At 37.3% G+C, this 18373-nt stretch overlaps 1 protein-coding gene across 3 annotated transcripts in view; it reads right to left on the minus strand.

The window, feature by feature from the left end:
• The window catches only part of LOC121420453 (orexin receptor type 2-like), a 32640-nt gene that overhangs the window by 8422 nt on the left and 5845 nt on the right, over positions 1 to 18373 (minus strand). For 2 of the 3 annotated variants that reach the window (XM_041615097.1, XM_041615095.1), the window contains 3 exons: positions 9184 to 9741; positions 899 to 1057; positions 1 to 7 (listed from right to left, as the gene is read on the minus strand). The exon at positions 1 to 7 is cut by the window's left edge and continues 71 nt beyond it. In XM_041615097.1, coding sequence (XP_041471031.1) covers positions 1 to 7; positions 899 to 1057; positions 9184 to 9546 — 529 coding nt within the window. In that variant the 5' untranslated portion in view covers positions 9547 to 9741. Of the gene's footprint in view, positions 8 to 898; positions 1058 to 9183; positions 9742 to 10621; positions 10745 to 18373 lie in introns of all 3 variants that reach the window. The other variant, XM_041615096.1, reaches the window with a different exon arrangement.

Below are 18373 nucleotides of genomic sequence, written 5' to 3' on the forward strand. Positions count from 1 at the left end.
AAATTGCCTGCAATAAAACAAAACAAGATTGGCTATGGCTAGTATGTGTTTGGGATAGTTGTGTTTTCCTTGTTAAAATGTGCTTCAAAAGTCATATCGGCAATAGAAACAACAACTGTCTGATATAAACAAAGAAATAAAATACAAGAAAACACCCACAAAGGCAAGCAAGAGTACCCTGAAAGGCCGTTGCCAAGTTCCCCGTCAAGTTCGTCCCAACAAAAAAAATCGATTTGAGAAAAGAGAGAAAAATCAAACAAGCTATAAGCTGATAATTCATAAATATGGGTTAAAAAAGAAAGGTATGACGTCTAGAAAATCGTTTATTTTTACAAAATGAGTCTTATAGCCAGGGTGGTGCGCAAATAGGAGAGAGAGACGATGACGTCATATACCCATATTTTTCGTCTTTTGTGATGCAATTCATGAAGCTATTTGAGTTTTTTTTCAGGTTTGTCAAAAGTGCAGCTCTTCGATGAAATTGCAATTCCACATGTTCAGGGAAGTATCAATTCTATTTCACATTTTAACTAACAAAAGCAAAAAGATTACGTCATCAGTTCCTTCATTTGCACACGGACCTGGATGTCAATTATCGTTACTGAAATAAAAAGAAGATTTTAAAAGAAAATCATTACTTCAATTCAATTAAAAATTCCTCCAAGTTTCCCCAAAATATCATTTTACAACATGAATAACACAAAATAAATTGTCAATAAAAGAGAAATACATATTTGTTAATAGAAGAAGGTGTAGTTCCCTACGCCTGTAAGACAAATGTTTTCTTAATTTACATTGATGATACTTTTAGTGATGTCCTTGTATTATCATGATTATTTACCTTATTTTATTCAAATCAATTTTTTTTTTTTTTGGGGGGGGGTTGAAATGAGCTCACCTGTGGTAAAACGGCAACAAAAGACCAAATCCAAACGGCGATTATAATGAAAATCGTTCGTGAAGCCCGGATACGAAATTTCAGCGGGTGGCAGATGGCAAGGTACCGGTCAGCAGCGATCGCAGTCAAAGTATAGATCGATACACATTCTGTCACGTGCTGAAAAAAAAGAAGAAAAAACAACAGTCAGTGAACAAATGACAGGAAGGAGAATAAGCACGTTATAATAAGTAATTGACTCCATGAGGAAGAGGAGAAGAACAAAAAATGATATTAAGAAGAAGGAGAAGACGAAGGAGAAGAAATATAAGGAGGGGAGTTGAAGAAGTAGACACGAATCTTACTCTGAAGAGTAATACTATTTTAAAACTGACAAAACATACCAATAAAACAAGTCTCAACTGTCGTCGGGTGTTCTCTAGAAAATTAATCAAACTTTTTTTTCTACTGTAATCCAAAATAGTTCATTAAGTGTCGCAATGTTTTTTGTGTGATTTCTCGCGAACTAAATACCAAATTTCTAAAGATAACACAACACCACATTGTACACATTTAGAATACAAAAATACCCCACCTCTTCTCGTATTTTAAATACCCTGAAATAGATTCAAATGCGTGAATTTCTTGGTAAGAGTGGTTTGAGAATACGGAAGTGACAATTTGATGAATGCAAAAGCCTTTCCCGGTTGGTCCGAAGGGAGACTATTGCGTTTTCTTTGTGTCAACAGATTCGTCTTATCCCGATGTGCTCCCGCAAAAGACTAAGGGTGTCTCCTTGAAAATGGTGAGGATTTTATTTTGAGGATCCGTGTTGTGTCAGCTTTGAAGTGCTTGCGCTAAAAGTAAGTTGGGACATGTTTTCCAGCCCCTTTGTTGATCATAATGACATATTACAGAATAGGTAAATGAGACTACGGACAATATTCTATTTCCTCTTTCAATCTTTTCATTGCTCTTCTTTCTTCCCTTTTTCTTTCTTCTTGTCTCTTACCGTGTTATCTGATTGCTTAAAGGAGATTGAAACCTTTGGAACAAGATAACAGAAAAATCAAAGAAACAGATTAACAAAAGTTTGAGAAAAATCAGACAAATAATGAGAAAGTTATGAGCATTTGAATGTTGCGATCACCAATGCTATGGAGATCCTCATATTGGCAATGCAACGAAGATGAGTGATGTCACTTGTGAACAACTCTCCCCATTACTTTAGTATATATTTCACTTAATCTGCCTCTTTTATCACATCTACTATATCAGTAGATCATGTCTTCTTGTTATAGGAGGGCATGAAATACAGATTTAAAAAATACATCATGGATACATAGTTTGTATCACCTTAAGAAAAAACAAAAAGAGACATTTTGGGGGTGTTTTAGAGTCCATCAAAGGGAAGGTTGTTCACATGTGACATCACACATCCTTATCGCATTGCCAATGGGAGGATCTCCATAGCATTAGTGATTGCAACATTCATATGCTCATATCTTTCTCATTATTTGTCCGATTTTTCTCAAACTTTCTTTTTTTCTTCTCTTTCAACACAAGCCTTTTTGTTCCAAAGGTTTCATTCTCCTTTAAAGAAAAGCCACACCCCCTTCCCTTAATGCCCTCGATGTCGTATCTAGCTCTGTCCTATCGCACCTTCATAAGATGCGAATGTTCATAATACCTAGATGGTACAGTCAATTTGAAGTTTGCTGATAATAATGAAATTTTAAAAACAAAATGCATTTCCTTCTTATCCATTCTAAATCGCATGCATGATATGTCTTCGATTGTGACAACATAGCAAGAGATAACATGGAATTGAAACAAATGTTCCATAATGTTATATTCGTCTGAATATAACAAGGTAAGGCGTCCTTTCGAGTTCTGTCACCCATTGCCTAACATTCTTTGCAAATGTCTTCAACTCGAAGGTGGGTGTTATGTTTCTTGAAATTGAAGTCATTTGCGTCAAATGCGAAATGGCAATACTTAAAAGAACGTTTTACCTATTTCTTGAATTGAACATGCTGAAGGCATTTTTGTGTCAAATGAGAAATGACAAGACTTAAAGAACGCCTCATCTCACCTGTGCGTTTGGGAGAATTGAAATCGAATTGTTTCGACAAATTGGGAGGCAATTCCAAGACCTTATCTTTTATATGAAAAAGCAGGTAAATGCTTGTGTTTCATTTTGTAGCACCGAGATTGCTTTAGAATAATCGAGAATTTCCTTTCGATTGCGCTCTTTTATTATACCATCACTTTTCTGCAAGATGTATTTAAACGATGTATCCATAAGAGATTACCCAGGTAAATTGAATGGAACGTTTCCCCGTGTTTTTGATTGCCCTACAATATGTTAGTGTGCGCATTGATGGTGTCACTGGCATGTCTAATCTTTATTTAGCACATTGAAGATGGCATGTGGGTCTGTCTTTGGTCTAAATAGAATCCTTTATGGCGATACGTAATGGGAATACCGGGTCACATGACCTTGGCTCGTACACATTATACGTACGTCCCGTCTTAACTTCAATAACTACGTCATTAACTGGAACTTTGCTTTTAGCATATAAGAGACGCGCTAAATTAAGACTTGCATTGGACTTTTCTCAAGTGGAGATTGGTTAGAAATGTTGATGCACTTGTCCCTTGAAAATTGTTACGTTGATGAGGTCCGTTGACCAAGACCATCACCAAGCTGATATGTATGGTGAAATGATTATAGAAGAAAACTAAAGAGAAGGTTAGGTGAAAAAATAGTGGTCTCGAAACGCATGCACTCGTCTATTTTCAGCTATTTTTTAGCATGATAGAAAGAACAAAATGGTATATCGTTTGTAAATGCGATGAAATGTAAATGATTTAAAGAATAGATTATTTCACAAATGTAATTGGATGTCTAGATCGAGTATTTGACTGGCAAATTTTGAATGTAACCTACGCACGTAATAAAAGATATTTTTGAAATATTATTTCCCAAAATGCTGGATTTGATTTGCTAGTTGTAAATGAGGTCTGAATAATAAAAAAAATCTACCCTTAGCTATTTGCTTGTAATTTTGCCAGACTATGTTGTGTGTTATGTTTCAATGAAAAAAAATCGCTAAAAGTAAAAGAAATGCCAAAATAAAGATATACGTGAAATTGTGTGAAAAATTTATGTTATCTTAACAGCATCAAAAACTCGAAAAATAAATAATGTGGACGTAAAACTGCATTGATCGTACCAGCACGACCCATGCGACCGAAAGAAGAGACATGTTATCAAACTGGTAGTACGACCAAAATGGCGCCTTGCGTTTTGTAAGACCATGTCATCACACATGTCTTTGCGTGCGTATCCAGTATTGTAATTCATTTAGGCGAATCCAAGGCCAACATCGAACCCCGGGGCCTTGCCCGAGGGCAAGGGTCTGCGTTGGCCTTCGCCCAACGTAGCTGACGTGGCAGAGGTCTGTTAAAAAGTACAAGCATTCATCCACGAAAACAAAACAGTATTTGAACATGAATTAGTGGCGGTAAACTTGAGCAAATGTTTCTATGATGCAAGTGTTTTTCTTCTCCAGTGCTTTGAAGGTTAATAACTACCATGATTATCGTGCATGTGCAGGATAATGCATTATAAATTAAGGCTTCGTTAACCCTATACAAGCAAAATTTGTCAGGCCTTTACCCCCCCCCCCCTCCTGCATACAAAGTCTGGCCTGTATTATTGTAACTCTCGTACAAATAAGAAGTGGAGTTACTGGGTCAAGAATAAATCATATGAAATAGCCTACACGAATGAAATAATAATAATAATTATTATTATTACGAATGAAATTTGGGATATGAGTTAAATACGAAGAGATATGTCATGAAAACTGCCCCTACTGGGATGACTGACATGACTGAAGTGATTTAACATTGTTAATAATAAATAATAATAACATAGGGTATTTGTATTGCGCACATATCCACCTTGTTAGGTGCTCAAGGCGCTCCTATACTACCCGGTTAAGCTAGGCGTTCATAGCGCACACAGCTTTTTAAGGAATTACTTCCTACCGGTACCCATTTACCTCACCTGGGTCGAGTGCAGCACATTGTGAATCAGTTTCTTGCTGAAGGAAATCACGCCATGGCTGGGATTTGAACCCACGACCCTCTGTTTCAAAGTCCGAAGACTAATCCACTGGGCCACAACGCTCCACTTATTACGTTATGTATTAGAAGAATTGTAAGCCAGAGAAATTACATGTATATTCATTTATTTAGTTATTTCTTTTCTCTAAGCAAGTTCATTGCATTAAAAGAATATTCCAGAATGTCTCAGTTAAGCTTTGTTAAGCACGCATGTTAAATGAGGCGCTTCAGTGTCTGATATTTTGGTAATTTACAATGGATGTGTTTATTTTGCCATTTATTTCATGTAAATAAATAGGAAAGAAGAAGATACTTTACCAACTAAACTTCTTTTGATCAGTTTTGATCTCCGTTCATCTAAAGACCCATATTTGCTTGCCATACCCAAAACTCGTACAAAATCGGGTGATCGCACATTTAGTGTTACTGCTTCTAAAGAATGGAACAACATACCCACTTTCATTAAATCATCAAACTCTTCAGATCAATTCAAGAAACTTCTAAAATTAAAACATACCTCTTTTCCGATTAATTTCTTTTGAATGTATTTTTATTGTAATTATTATGTAATCTTGTTTTAAACTCGTTTGTAAACGCTGTGATATAGTTAACTATGGAGAGCGTACTAAATGCTAGTTATTATTATTATTATTATTATTATTTTAATTAATTGTTAAAAAGGCATGATTCGGGATCTGGAGCAGTAGCAGATTCGACTTTGAAAACAAAAGTCGGTGCTACAAAGTCCCATTTGTTACCCATGCCTGTGGTACTATGTCATTAACATGAAACCTAAAAAAAGATCGCGCCTGGAAATCTTTATTCAGTGCTGACTTCATCAAAAAGAGAGAAATATAAAGTGACCGGATAAATATTTTGATTTATCCATACACTAATTATTTGTTATATTAATATCTCTCGGAGATTTAGCAAATGATGATTTCTTTGGTCACAGATAATTATATTACAGGCTGGTGTCTGCACTGGACCTAGTGTGCACAATTTTTTTTCTTTCGCTCTGTGTTGTTTTATCCATATTACACTCAAAATGTAAACACATGAATTTCTTATGCCTATTAAAATGATCTGTGTGTTTTATTTTCAATTTGTTATTCGGTGTTTTGTTTTCATGCAAGATAATGAACTTCAGACAGATGGACATAGACGGGTGAACCATTTATGTGTGGTAATGGGGAGATGTCCCAGAAATAATAATTTTCACTTTATAGACTCCTCCCAAGTCATGACAAATATTCCATCGCCGAGCACAAAATGAGAATTATGCAGAGAAGATACAGGCAAGCCCCCATATACTATCGTACTCTATGCAGTCTTCATCGCATCCTGGCGAACTCCATATATTTGCTTATTTTCGTAATTCGTTTTAGATCACCTCTTAAGGGGCCAAGGAAGTACAGTGGGGTTTTTTCTTTTAAAGTGGAAACTGTCCACTTCCGATTTGTCAAACATATGTGTTTTTAGAGCTCAGGCATGTTTTGATAATAATAGCGGTATTTATAAAGCGCCTTTTGCCTGAGGATACAAAGCGCTGCTATTATTACCCCGGCTTTAGCTCGAGCTGCCATCACCGGCGCTCAGTGCATGCAAGCAATTAATCCTGCCGGGTACCCATTCACCTCACCTGGGTCGAGTGCAGCACATTGCGGATAAATTTCTTGCTGAAGGAAAACACGCCATGGTTTGGATTCGAACCCTCTGTTTGAAAGGCGAGAGTCAGAACGACTAGACCACGACGCGCCCGTTTTAGATCATGTTAAGGCAATTATTAAAACACAATTTACCAAATATTGACTAAAATGAAATAAGTGAAGATTGGGGACCATACTAGTAGTGGAACAGAACAAAAATGTTTCAGCGCCAGGTTTCCTCACAATATTGTGTCAAATTAGGCAGAACTGTGTAAAAATCACTCAACATCGTGTGAAACGCCCACAACAAAGTGGAAAATTCACATAACATTGTGTAACATTCACACAGCTATTATTGTTTCTTTTACACGGCAAACACGAATGCACGGCCCCTTCTTATTCAACCAATGAAGTGTGTATATTGTGACCGAGTCAACTTACCTTGGATCTGTCAAGTTCAAAATTTATCGCTTGGCCCAATAGTTAAGCAACCAATGGGATCATAAAACGAAGAGCAGGGAAGTAGTGATGAATGTCAGTGCATGTTTTTCAATTGTGATTTATTAGAAATATGTCTTGATCGTTAGATTGATATCCTTCGGAACTATTTCTGATAGGATACGAGATGGACTCACTGTAATTTCAGAGCTGATTTACGGTAGAAGAAACGTACATCAATAATGCCCACTGATCAAATTTAGAATATTTTGAATTTTTGTTTGCTGAAATTTATGGTGGAAGTTATAGAAATTATATACAAAAAAAAAAAAAACGGAAGGAAATTATTAATCCAGCTTAAGCCTCCGGCGACAATTGCCCCTGGCCTTATTTCGTCTAAGATGTAGTGTTAGAGTTGCAATGGGATTCTTTTTCAAGTTTAGCGTTAGGCTTAGGTTAGGATAGGTTACACTAACCAGGAAGTGCGCGTCTCGTGCGTATGATCTGACCTATGCAATGATGCGTTTAAATCGGACGCAAATGAAACATAAGTGCTACTCCAAATCACACTGTTAAACAACTTTTTGAAAAACCCCAAGTGTTTCTGGTATGGAGTCGGTGGTTACACTTCGTAATTCCGAAGGTTGTTTATTCCGAAGGTTCGTAATTCCGAAACACGTAAATTGCCTATACCTCGATGTTCGTTAAAACGAAAAAGGTCCGAACATTTGTGGCGTAATTCCCAAGGTTCGTTATTCCGAAATGGAAATGAGGTTCGTTATTCCGAAGGTTCGTTAGTCCGAAAAGGAAATGAACAACGAACCTCATTTCGTTTTCGGATAAACGAACCTTCGGAACGATGAACCTTATTTCGATTTCGGATTAACGAACCTTCGGGACAACGAACCTTATTTCGCTTTTGGATTAACGAACCTTCGGAATATCCGAACCTTCGGAATAACGAAGCTTCGGAATTATATACGGGAGTCGGTATAGCTGGTGGGACTGTGGCATTACAGTGGTGTTCATCTGTCTGAATGTCGTGAGCATGGTGAGTAGAGCAAAACGTCATAGTGAAGAAGATGAATGGGAGGACTGTTTTAACGTAGCTTCGTTAGTTCACGTCATAATTTAACATACCACAGACCCGGCCTGCTTCATCATCACAACAAATGTTGATTCATAAGTGCCCTACCAAGATAAGGGTGTAAGTGACAGCCTATTCGAGATGTATACAGTTTTTACATATCTTAAAGTGCCTCAGTGGATGGCCTTATATTTCTCTCTGTCGGAGAGTGAAAGGGAACATTTAAAATATTGAATACCCATTGATCAAATTTCAAAAATCTGCAATTGATGATACACATGCGTAAGTATATCCACCAGTGCCATGAATTGCTAGATCTCCAATGTAAAATTATGAATCCATGAGATCGGGTACAATTTATGAATATAAGAAATCCCACGACATTATGACTGTGTACAATATTAACAAGGTTATATCACGCATGAAAGATTCTAATCAAACTTGTCAACGTGTGGGTTTAAGTGTTTGAAATGACATACCAATTTCTTTATGTTTCTTGTCTGACAGACAGGCAGCATGTGACACTTTTTATCGTAACGAAATGATGAACATGCACTGTAAAAACTGCGGTGTTAAAACTGACACCAATTGGTGTTAATAGAGGACCACACCCTGAGGTGCTAAAATTACACCCTAGAGATTAAACTAACACAAAAGAGTGTAAATGTAACAGCAAAAGGTGTTGTAATAACACCTATAGGTGTAAAACTATCACCACCAATTTAACACCGGTGTAAAATAACTGGTGTGGTCCTGTATGTACACCGGTTAACATCACAGTTTTTGCTGTGTGCTAACATGTATGATTGTGAAGGAAGCTGTTTCATAAAGCTAATCGCAGGTTACGAACGGCTTTACTGACGCTTATGGATCCTTTCTTGTGGTATATGTTACTACATAATTTTCATTGATGTTGAATTAGCGCCTTTGTTGTTCGTAAAGTCTCTCGTAACTTAGTAGGCCTACAGCTTTATGAAAAACCTGATATTAGTTACCTGAAAGTAGGGTATTAGTTTGCAAGCTGTAGCTCCAAGCCACCAGGTTTCCGTAACGTCACCAACTGCAGTCGGTCCGAAACAGATCAAAGACACCAGGATATCGGCAACACTCAGGTTCATGATGTAGTAATTGGTAACCGAACGCATGTGCTCGTTCCTCAGTACGGCATAAACTACCAAGAAATTCCCGCCAAGCGCCATGAGGAGCAGGAGCAAGAAGAACCCCAGAATGACCCATTCGTGCGTTCTGGGATAGACCATCTCAAAGATAAGGTCATAAAAGTATGAGTCGTTGCCGAATGAGAAGGAGTAATCATCGTACAGGTTCGCGGGGCTCACGGGCTCCATGGTGACATACATTCAATGGGTTGCCGTAGAGGGCGGGCTATGCGTTTCAATGGAAAGTTGGTAACGGTGTAACGATGATTTGTAATGATATTCCCCTTGGCGTCTTTGAGTCGAGTGATCTTCAGGGTACGGGTCACATGCTAGAGAATACCATCATCAACGCGTTTTAATTCTGATCCAAAACTCCTTCAATATTTGTCTTCGCACCTGTACAGAACAATGAATCAGAGTAAATATTGATTACTAACCCGATACAACTTTACAAATCATAATGATGATTTCTGACCGTATTACAATAAATGTGTGGACTTCCTGACTATTTAGCCACCTATAATTAATCAATGTAGTGATTCAATTATTGACCCGGATGAGCCCATATATATGTAACAATGTTTGAACAGTATGCAAGATTCAACTTCTTTTTTCAGATCAGTCCCGTTGTTATATTTTCTATACCCTACCGTTATCTGTTGAACTTATTTTCAAAACAATTCTAGCACAACTGAAACCGCATGAATAACATTGATCTATTATGCCACTCTAAACCCCTTCCGATACAGGCTCACCTCTTGTGAAAAAAATATACAGGGATAGTTTGATAACCTGTTATCATGGTTATGAGGACATTTCAGTAGAGAGCGGGGCCGCAGATTGGAGCGCTTATTAATAAACTCCCAATTATGTTGGTGATGCGGGTAAGGTGGTTGGGGTAAAATTGCAGACATGAAGCAGAGGACAGTCATTAAGGAGTTTTCGCTCAGTAACGTGTGGAGGATTCATTTCCAGAGTAAATGTACTGAAAATGCCCCTACATGACCATGATGACAAAGGACAGCTGTGAGGTCTTAGTTGAAAAATGGGAGAAGCGGAGCAGGAGTTTCGTGCTAGGTTTCAGAACTTAAGAAAATGGCAAATGTCGTTTGTCCAGACTCTGGGAATGAAATTGCTTGCTTAATTTACGAATTCTCGACAAAAATGGCGTTGGTATTCATTTTCATAACGGGCATTTGACAATAGATTTTCTCTGCTTTCAATTCCCCAATATATCGCTGAGTGAAAAACTCCCTATTTAAAGGAGCATACCGACCTGGGGCCCGTTGCATAAAACTCGTCGCATGCACCACGAACCGTCCTCTCTGCGCACTTCGAATTCGATGTGCGATAGCGACGGTATCTATTCCACGAACCGTCCTCTCTGTTACGATGTCCACTGTGGCGTAAATAATTAATTTCAAGAAAATAAAAAGATACGGGATGAAACCTTAGAACCTGAACTTTTGAACAAAGACACCGGTAAATATTTGGCTCTCCTTGTAGGTGCACTTATTGCTGGTTTTAAAAAAGCTTTCTTTAAATGCGTTTTCTGCAAAACTATGTTGTATGATGATTATTTTCAAAATAATGAATTCGACGAATGTAATGAGTATGTGTACCTGGAATTAAATAAAAAGGTAAAACTAACTTTCGCATCGAAGTGCGCAGAGAGGACGGTTCGTGGTGCGTGCGACGAACTTTTTTACCTGAGAAAACTCAGGTTGTTTTTACCGGAGTTTTTGCGCTGTGTTAAAGTCAATGGCAGAGATCAGACTAACCTTAGTTTTCAGTTTTTACCAGAGTTTTCTCAGGTAAAAAGTTTTATGCAACAGGCCCCTGGAGGGATGTCACAGTCACACTGCCCAACCTGACCACAGCTATAGCGATGGATAGCAAATATGAAAGAACGTTTCTGATTGGTTCCTGGTCAGCATTTTAAACCAAATGTGCGTGAAACATTGATGTTGATTGGCCCGTCCATTTAGCGATTGATCGCGGCTAACCTTTGTTTTACGGGGCCGAGTCCGACCTGTGCGTTAAAGGGCAAGTCCACCTCAGAAAAATGTTGATTTGAATCAATAGAGAAAAATCAGATAAGCACAATGCTGAAAATTTCATCAAAATAGGATGTAAAATAAGAAAGTTATGACATTTCAAAGTTTCGCTTATTTAAAAAAAAAATTATATGAACGAGCCAGTACATCCTAATGAGAGACTCGATGATGTCACTCACTCACTATTTCTTTTGTTTTTTATTGTTTGAATTATACAATATTTCAATTTTTACGAATTTGACAATTAGGACCTCCTTGCCTGAAGCACAAAATGTTAAAATAATGGAATTCCACGTGTTCAGGGAGGAATGAAACTTCATTTTACATGACAATGACGAGAAAATCAAAATATTTCATATTTCATATAATAACATACAAAAGAAATAGTGAGTGAGTGATGTCATCAACTCTCTCATTTGGATGTAACTGGCTCGTTCATATAACTATTTTGTTGAAAATAAGCGAAACTTTCAAATGCCATAACTGTCTTATTTTACATCCGATTTTGATGAAATTTTCAGTGTTGTGCTTGTTGAATTTTTCTCTTTTTATTCAAATAAGGTTTTTGTTGGGGTGAACTTGTCCTTTAACGGACGCAAGGCTGAAGCACAAGATGACAAGCCTCAATCAAAGACTAGTTAATAGAAAGTTGCTTAAATAAAGGAGAAAAGAGAGTTAAAGTCAATACTTCTCAAAAGGGTTGTACGAGAGGGGGGGGGTGGAGATGGGGTCAGGGGGAAGGGGGGATGACTAGTAGTGACAAGCTAGCATAATGAAAAAAAAATCGTTTGGTGGATGGTGGGCCAGACAGAATAAAACGAACGAACTCAAAATCAAGTTAAACTTCTAAGAATAGCTTTTGAGATAGAGAGAAAACAAAAACAGAAAGGGAAACCTGGGAATATTATGCCTCGAAATTCTTTGATACGAAGATATCAAAAGACTAAAGACGGACAGAAAATAGTTATTCCAATCAATTACATATTTGACCAGGTTAAAGGATATTCCTACGTTTAAATCCTCATGCAGATAAATCAGTTTTGACTGGTAAGTACTGGATGACGATCGATTCGGACGTTGATAATGGCTCTAACCAACAAGACACATCGTCAGAATCTGCTTGCGATGCTGGTTAATAACACAGGGTAGTTTGTGCGCAGGCGATGCGTGGTTTTGTGATAACTTTGGCGGGAAATCTGCGAAATTAAGCTCGCGCGACAAATTGGACATGAAAGTACATCGGTTCGCATTTTAGAAGCTGAAATTGGATGGGAAGTGGAGCTGCATGACGGAAGAAGCAGGCGCGAAGAACTAGCCAACAAGGCCATGGAGACTAAAAAAAAGATGGTATCACCTATATAATCTTTATAATGAATAGCTGAGAAATGCAGGTCAAAACTAATCTTGAGGCATTGCAAAAGCTATAGCGTTAAGTTTGATTTAAAAGTGACTCTTTTATAAACCTCTTACTTGTTGATTGATGATAAACATATAGGCATAATCATTGCAGAAATTCAATTCAATTCAAATATTCATTTTCTTCCATTTAAAAAACAAATTGAAGAGCAGTTACAACAACAGGAATAAAACTAAAATCTATGACCTTTTCTACTATAGTTCTTGTGATGATAGTTATGGGAATGATGCTTACTCTTCTTATTGATATTAATAATATTTTTGTCATTATCATTAATACAATTGATATCATTTTGTAGTAGTATTAGCATAAGTATTTGTATTACAATTATTAGTATGTTATTATCATTATTATTACTATCATTATTATCACCATCGTTATCACCGTAATTATATAATTATTATTATAAATTGTGAATATTATTACTACTATAATCATCATTGTCTATTTTTCATAATAATTGGTATTTTTGAAGATGAAACTCTTATCAATGTCTTCATGTACTTTATCACAATTAAATTCATTATCATGTCCTTATCGTATATTGATCCTAAGAAGATTAAAACCTAATGAAAACTTTACGAAAGAAAAATTCACAAAGGTAAAAGTATTTGAAACATTAGAATGCAAAAAAGAAGGAAAAATAGAGGAAATTAAGGATAGAGGAAGGGGCGAGAGTGATTATGATGATATCATTTTGGTCGACATGCAGATTCACCGCATCTTGTGGGGAGAAATCAATAATTAGATTAATAGACGGCGTTGTGAATTTTCTTTCTGTTACACAACAAAATAAAGACAAATTTCTCTATTTCAACACATTTCAAGTGATTTTTCCCCTACATAATGCTCTACGATACAATCATGTAGGAATTCTCCGAAAGTGACGTTTTATGTTCTTGTGACTGTGGTAATGAAAAGAAAATCATGATAATCTCCCTGTTCAATAGCTGTTGCCACAAAGTTGAAACTCATTAGCTCGGAGGGTAATTGGCTTAATGCTTGCTTAAAAGTCGGCAGCGCGCGTGCCATGAATGTGTACATTGTGCAAATGTGAGCATTTTGTTTTTGAATTAAAAAATGGCATACGTTTACCAAACGGTCTCTTTAATATGGCAAAACTGATAATAAATAAGCTCTCCTTTAGTGGTCATGAGACTCTTGGTGAATGAAGAAATGGTGAATGGAGGAAGACGTATTGTACTAGAGGGGCTTTCAAATTATTGGTCAAGAGATTCAAACTACACTTTGAAATTCAGTTTCATAATAAATATCATCCAATCAGAGCCCGTAACACAAATCTTAGCGGTGAATAGCAAAATGAAAGAACACTTCTAATTGGCTACTGGTCAGTAGTTTGAATTTAATGTGCTTGTAACATTGATCCAGACTGGTCAGTCCATTTAGTGATTGATCGCTAAATCTTCGTGTTACGGAGCCCAGATCCCTGTTAAGTCAAGTTTAACGATTTTCCACTGGGCTGTGTTTTACGATTGATCATACACAATAATCAACGCAATCGATTGAAAAAAAACGGTCCCAAAATCAATTGTTAAGTTTAATGTTACAGGGGCCCAGGTGTAGTCGCTCTGTTTTCAAAGAAAAATAACAATATACAGTAAAAAAAAATGCCCATCAAGTTCAAGAGCGCTACTCGTTCGCTGCTTCCTAATCCAGCCCACCTTTCCACGTTATCCTTAGTCGTTCGAAAGAAGGTCAATAAAAGCAATAGCTTTGTCATTAATTTTGATATACCCCGAGTACACTCGACTTGGGTATAAGGAGGGCATGAATCATTTCATTTCCCTCTCAACTCCAAGTTGAACGGGGTCTTCAGGTAAGTAAACGCTCTTTGCAAAAGACTTGGCAAACACTTAGCATGCTTAGAGTAAAGGTATTGGAAAGCGGGTTTTTCTGCAGACGTTTCTTTCTAATTTCTTTTGGGTCAGGGGTTCCCCCTCTCTGGCTCTGTCTCTCTCTCTCTATCTTACTAACTCTTTTAACCCTCTATTTTTTCTCTCTTTCATTTTCTCTCCAACTCTTGCTTTCTTGTGGTTTTCGGGCATTATTGTTACAACCCATTGTATTGTCAAAACAATAACATCATCGACATCAACTACCCATGAAGCAGAGGAATTGATACCACTATACTACTCCTTCCTTCCCCGCTCCTCCTGCTGTTGCTGTTACCATGGTTACTACTTCCTTTATTTCTATAACTCTACTGGCATAGCCCTAAGAAGTGGGGGTGCTGGGGGGGGGGGGTGCTGCGTGTATCATTCTCAACAGGCAACACCCCTGGAATTGTGGTAAGTGTGACAAAATGGAAAAAATGCAATCGAAAAGAAGTCTTTTTTTTTCTTTTTTTGCTTGTCAAATTTCTCGGGACCAAAATGACCTACGTTTTTTGTTGTAGCGAATCCTCTTTTTATATTATTTTATTTATTCTCTTATTTGTTTATTTATATTTATTTATTATTATTTTTTGTGGGGGGGAGGGGGTTGTCAAATTTGAATCAGCAACCCCTGACATTCCAAGGGCCTTGTCTACTACGATCATTACTGGTTCTTATTTTACTATTTCTACTACAATTACTACCAAATAGTTTTTTAATGTTATATTGACCATATTAGAAGAAAAAATGCCTAGAAAACTGAACAGACTTCCATATTAACATTTTTTTTTTACAAACAGAACATGTTCCATATTCCCGTTAGAATCGCATAGACCCCCGCGAAACACCACTTTCTCAGACAATTAAGTTCGTTGTGTAGCAATGAAAAAGTCAAGTGCTCAAGTCTTAAGTTCCCCCGTCTTAGGTTTCCCGATACGTGCATGCTAATATTTTCCACTTTAAGGCTCAACTCCATGTCAATACATCTTGTCAATGAAAAGATTAGACTATACGGACACTGTATTCATTTTTCATATTCCTATATATCTTGTTAATTTGTCCACCTCAGGTCCTGGTGCCATTGGGTGGCCTCAGGGGCAAACTCAGACATTTTAACATTGAAGCAATCAATTGTGAGATGATAAACAACTAAGTACTACATTTTGAAAGTATGAATGTGTTTATTCAGGCATCCCCCTCTCTGAAAAATGTGTGTGTGTGTATGTCAAAGTGTGTGTGCGTATGAGCGTTCATGTGTGCATGGAAAGTCCGCGGTTCGATCCCCGGCCGCGGCACCTATGCCCGTGAGCAAGGCATTTAATCTACAATGCTCTTTTATCCTGCTTTCAAATATAAGGAAATGCTATATAAGCATTATTGGTAGCTAGGTGTGCACTTGTTAATAAAAAAAAATGCTGCCTTGGATCAGAGACAGTATACAGAACAACATGCGAGGGTTGATTTTCGAACCCGCCTGCTATTGTCAAATAATTGATCAGATAGCATGATTTTAGACATTTTTGAGAAAAAATGTACATGTTCTTTTCCAAGCCATGAAGTTGGTAATATCATGAACTTGTAATAATCCGAGAGTAAATATGAAATATAAGAATCGTGATAGTTATATGGTATGCTGTATCATGTTCAAGAATATATTGTTAGCAGGTTTCTAGAAGAGGGCCTATGGGGCCATTAGGACACCCGATTTAATCAGACCTCACGCAAAATTTTGTATAGTTGTAAAAAAAAACTGTTTAAAAACCTAACCTTTGTTAAAATATTTATGAAACGGTAACGATATTCCCCTGATTTGTCATGTTTATCGCATATCGGAATGGCATATAAGCGCTTTACTGTACTTGCACCCATCACGCTAAGCCGATGTGCTAATCAAATATCATATTGACGCTTGGGTTTAGGGTTACGGCTTAATTAAAAACATGATACTATGAGAATACAAATATCGCGACTCTAGGCCCATTTGATATCAATAATTTATCTCATGGAATTTCAGTTATTTACTGAGAATATAACACAAACCCTCATAAATGTTAGATATGAAAGGGATCAAGTATTGTCGTTTTTTGTTTTTAGCCTGTAACGACACGGTATCGATTTTATTCTTTAAATGAATGGAGTAGATGAAGGAATTCGGCAGGGAATGGACATGCTGAATAGGAGAGGAAAAGAAAAGGAGGGAGAGTAAACGGTATAACGATATGAAATAAATATGATGAAACAAAAGCCACCACAAAAAAGCAACAGTGGCCTTTAAGCTGCCAACGAAAAAAAGACGACGAAAGAAGAAGGGAGTGTGGGAATGGACAGCACTTGCACTTCCAACACAAAACAAAACGAAAATAGTGAGGGGAGGAAAAAAAGCCAGTTCGTCCCACACATTTCGCCTTATTTTCCATGGCGAGACTTTTCTGGTTAACGGCTGTTACAATCACCTGGGAGTTGTGCGTAATCATCATCGGTCACTTGGTATTTAAAAGACTTTTCCGCTGGAAAGATCACAGTGCACCTACAGTATGCCCAACAGTGTGTTCACAGTGTTGGATACACTGTGAAATTATCTTCACACTGTTCAATTCGAGTATTCTAACAATGGAAATCACATCTTAACAAGCTCCACTGCAGGGCGTCGATCCATTCTCAGATTTGGGGGCAAAATCATGAATCAATTTTCCAAAGGCGCTCGATCACACAAGCACACACATATACCTATATATATGTGTACATATATATATGTATATATATACACACACACACACACACACACATATATATTTATACATATATATATATATATCTCATGCACCAGCAGATTAATGCGAGCGCGAAGCGCGAGCTGAAAATTTTGATATTTCGATCTGAAAAAAAAAATGAGTTTAATGGACGTTTTAATAAAGAACAAGATATATATATCCAACAAAAGATTATTGCAAATCGAAGTGGGAGTTCTTTTGAGGTTTAGAACTAACAACGGGACCATATTCACCTATTTAATCATGGAAAGTATGGGTTTTTGTTACAAAAATGATGCGAGCGCGAAGCGCGAGCTGAAATTTTTTGATATTCCCATCTGAAAAGTGGACATTTTGAGCACGATTTTAGACGAAGAACGAGTTGTGTATCTCAATCTCGCTTGCTGATTTCTGTGTAACATTACAATCTTATTTTATTTTTAGCACATGCGGAATTATTGGGGGGGCAAAATGATATGTTTGCCCCCCCAATATTTTCATTGGTGGGGCGATCGCCCCCCCCTGCCCCCCCATAATCGACGCCTCTGCTCCACTGTGTTGAATAACTGTGAACACTCACCAAGTTGAGGTGCCCACAGCGTGGAATCGAATCTTCATATCCCCCACGATGTGAACACATTGTAAATAAGCTTTGAACACACTATGAACACACTGTAAACACCCTGTGAATACACTGTGAACACACTATGAACACACTATGAACACATTATGAACAGGCTGTGAGTACACAGCGTGAATGATCTGGTAACACACTTTAAAACGCTGTGAACACACTGTATACTGAAAACACACTTTAAACACATTGTCAACACATTATTATCAAAAGGTAAACACACTGTGCATACACTGTGAACACACTGTGAACACACTGTTAGCACACTGTAAAGA

Source organism: Lytechinus variegatus, chromosome 8 (assembly GCF_018143015.1).
Source record: "Lytechinus variegatus isolate NC3 chromosome 8, Lvar_3.0, whole genome shotgun sequence".
Classification (NCBI taxonomy): domain Eukaryota; kingdom Metazoa; phylum Echinodermata; class Echinoidea; order Temnopleuroida; family Toxopneustidae; genus Lytechinus; species Lytechinus variegatus.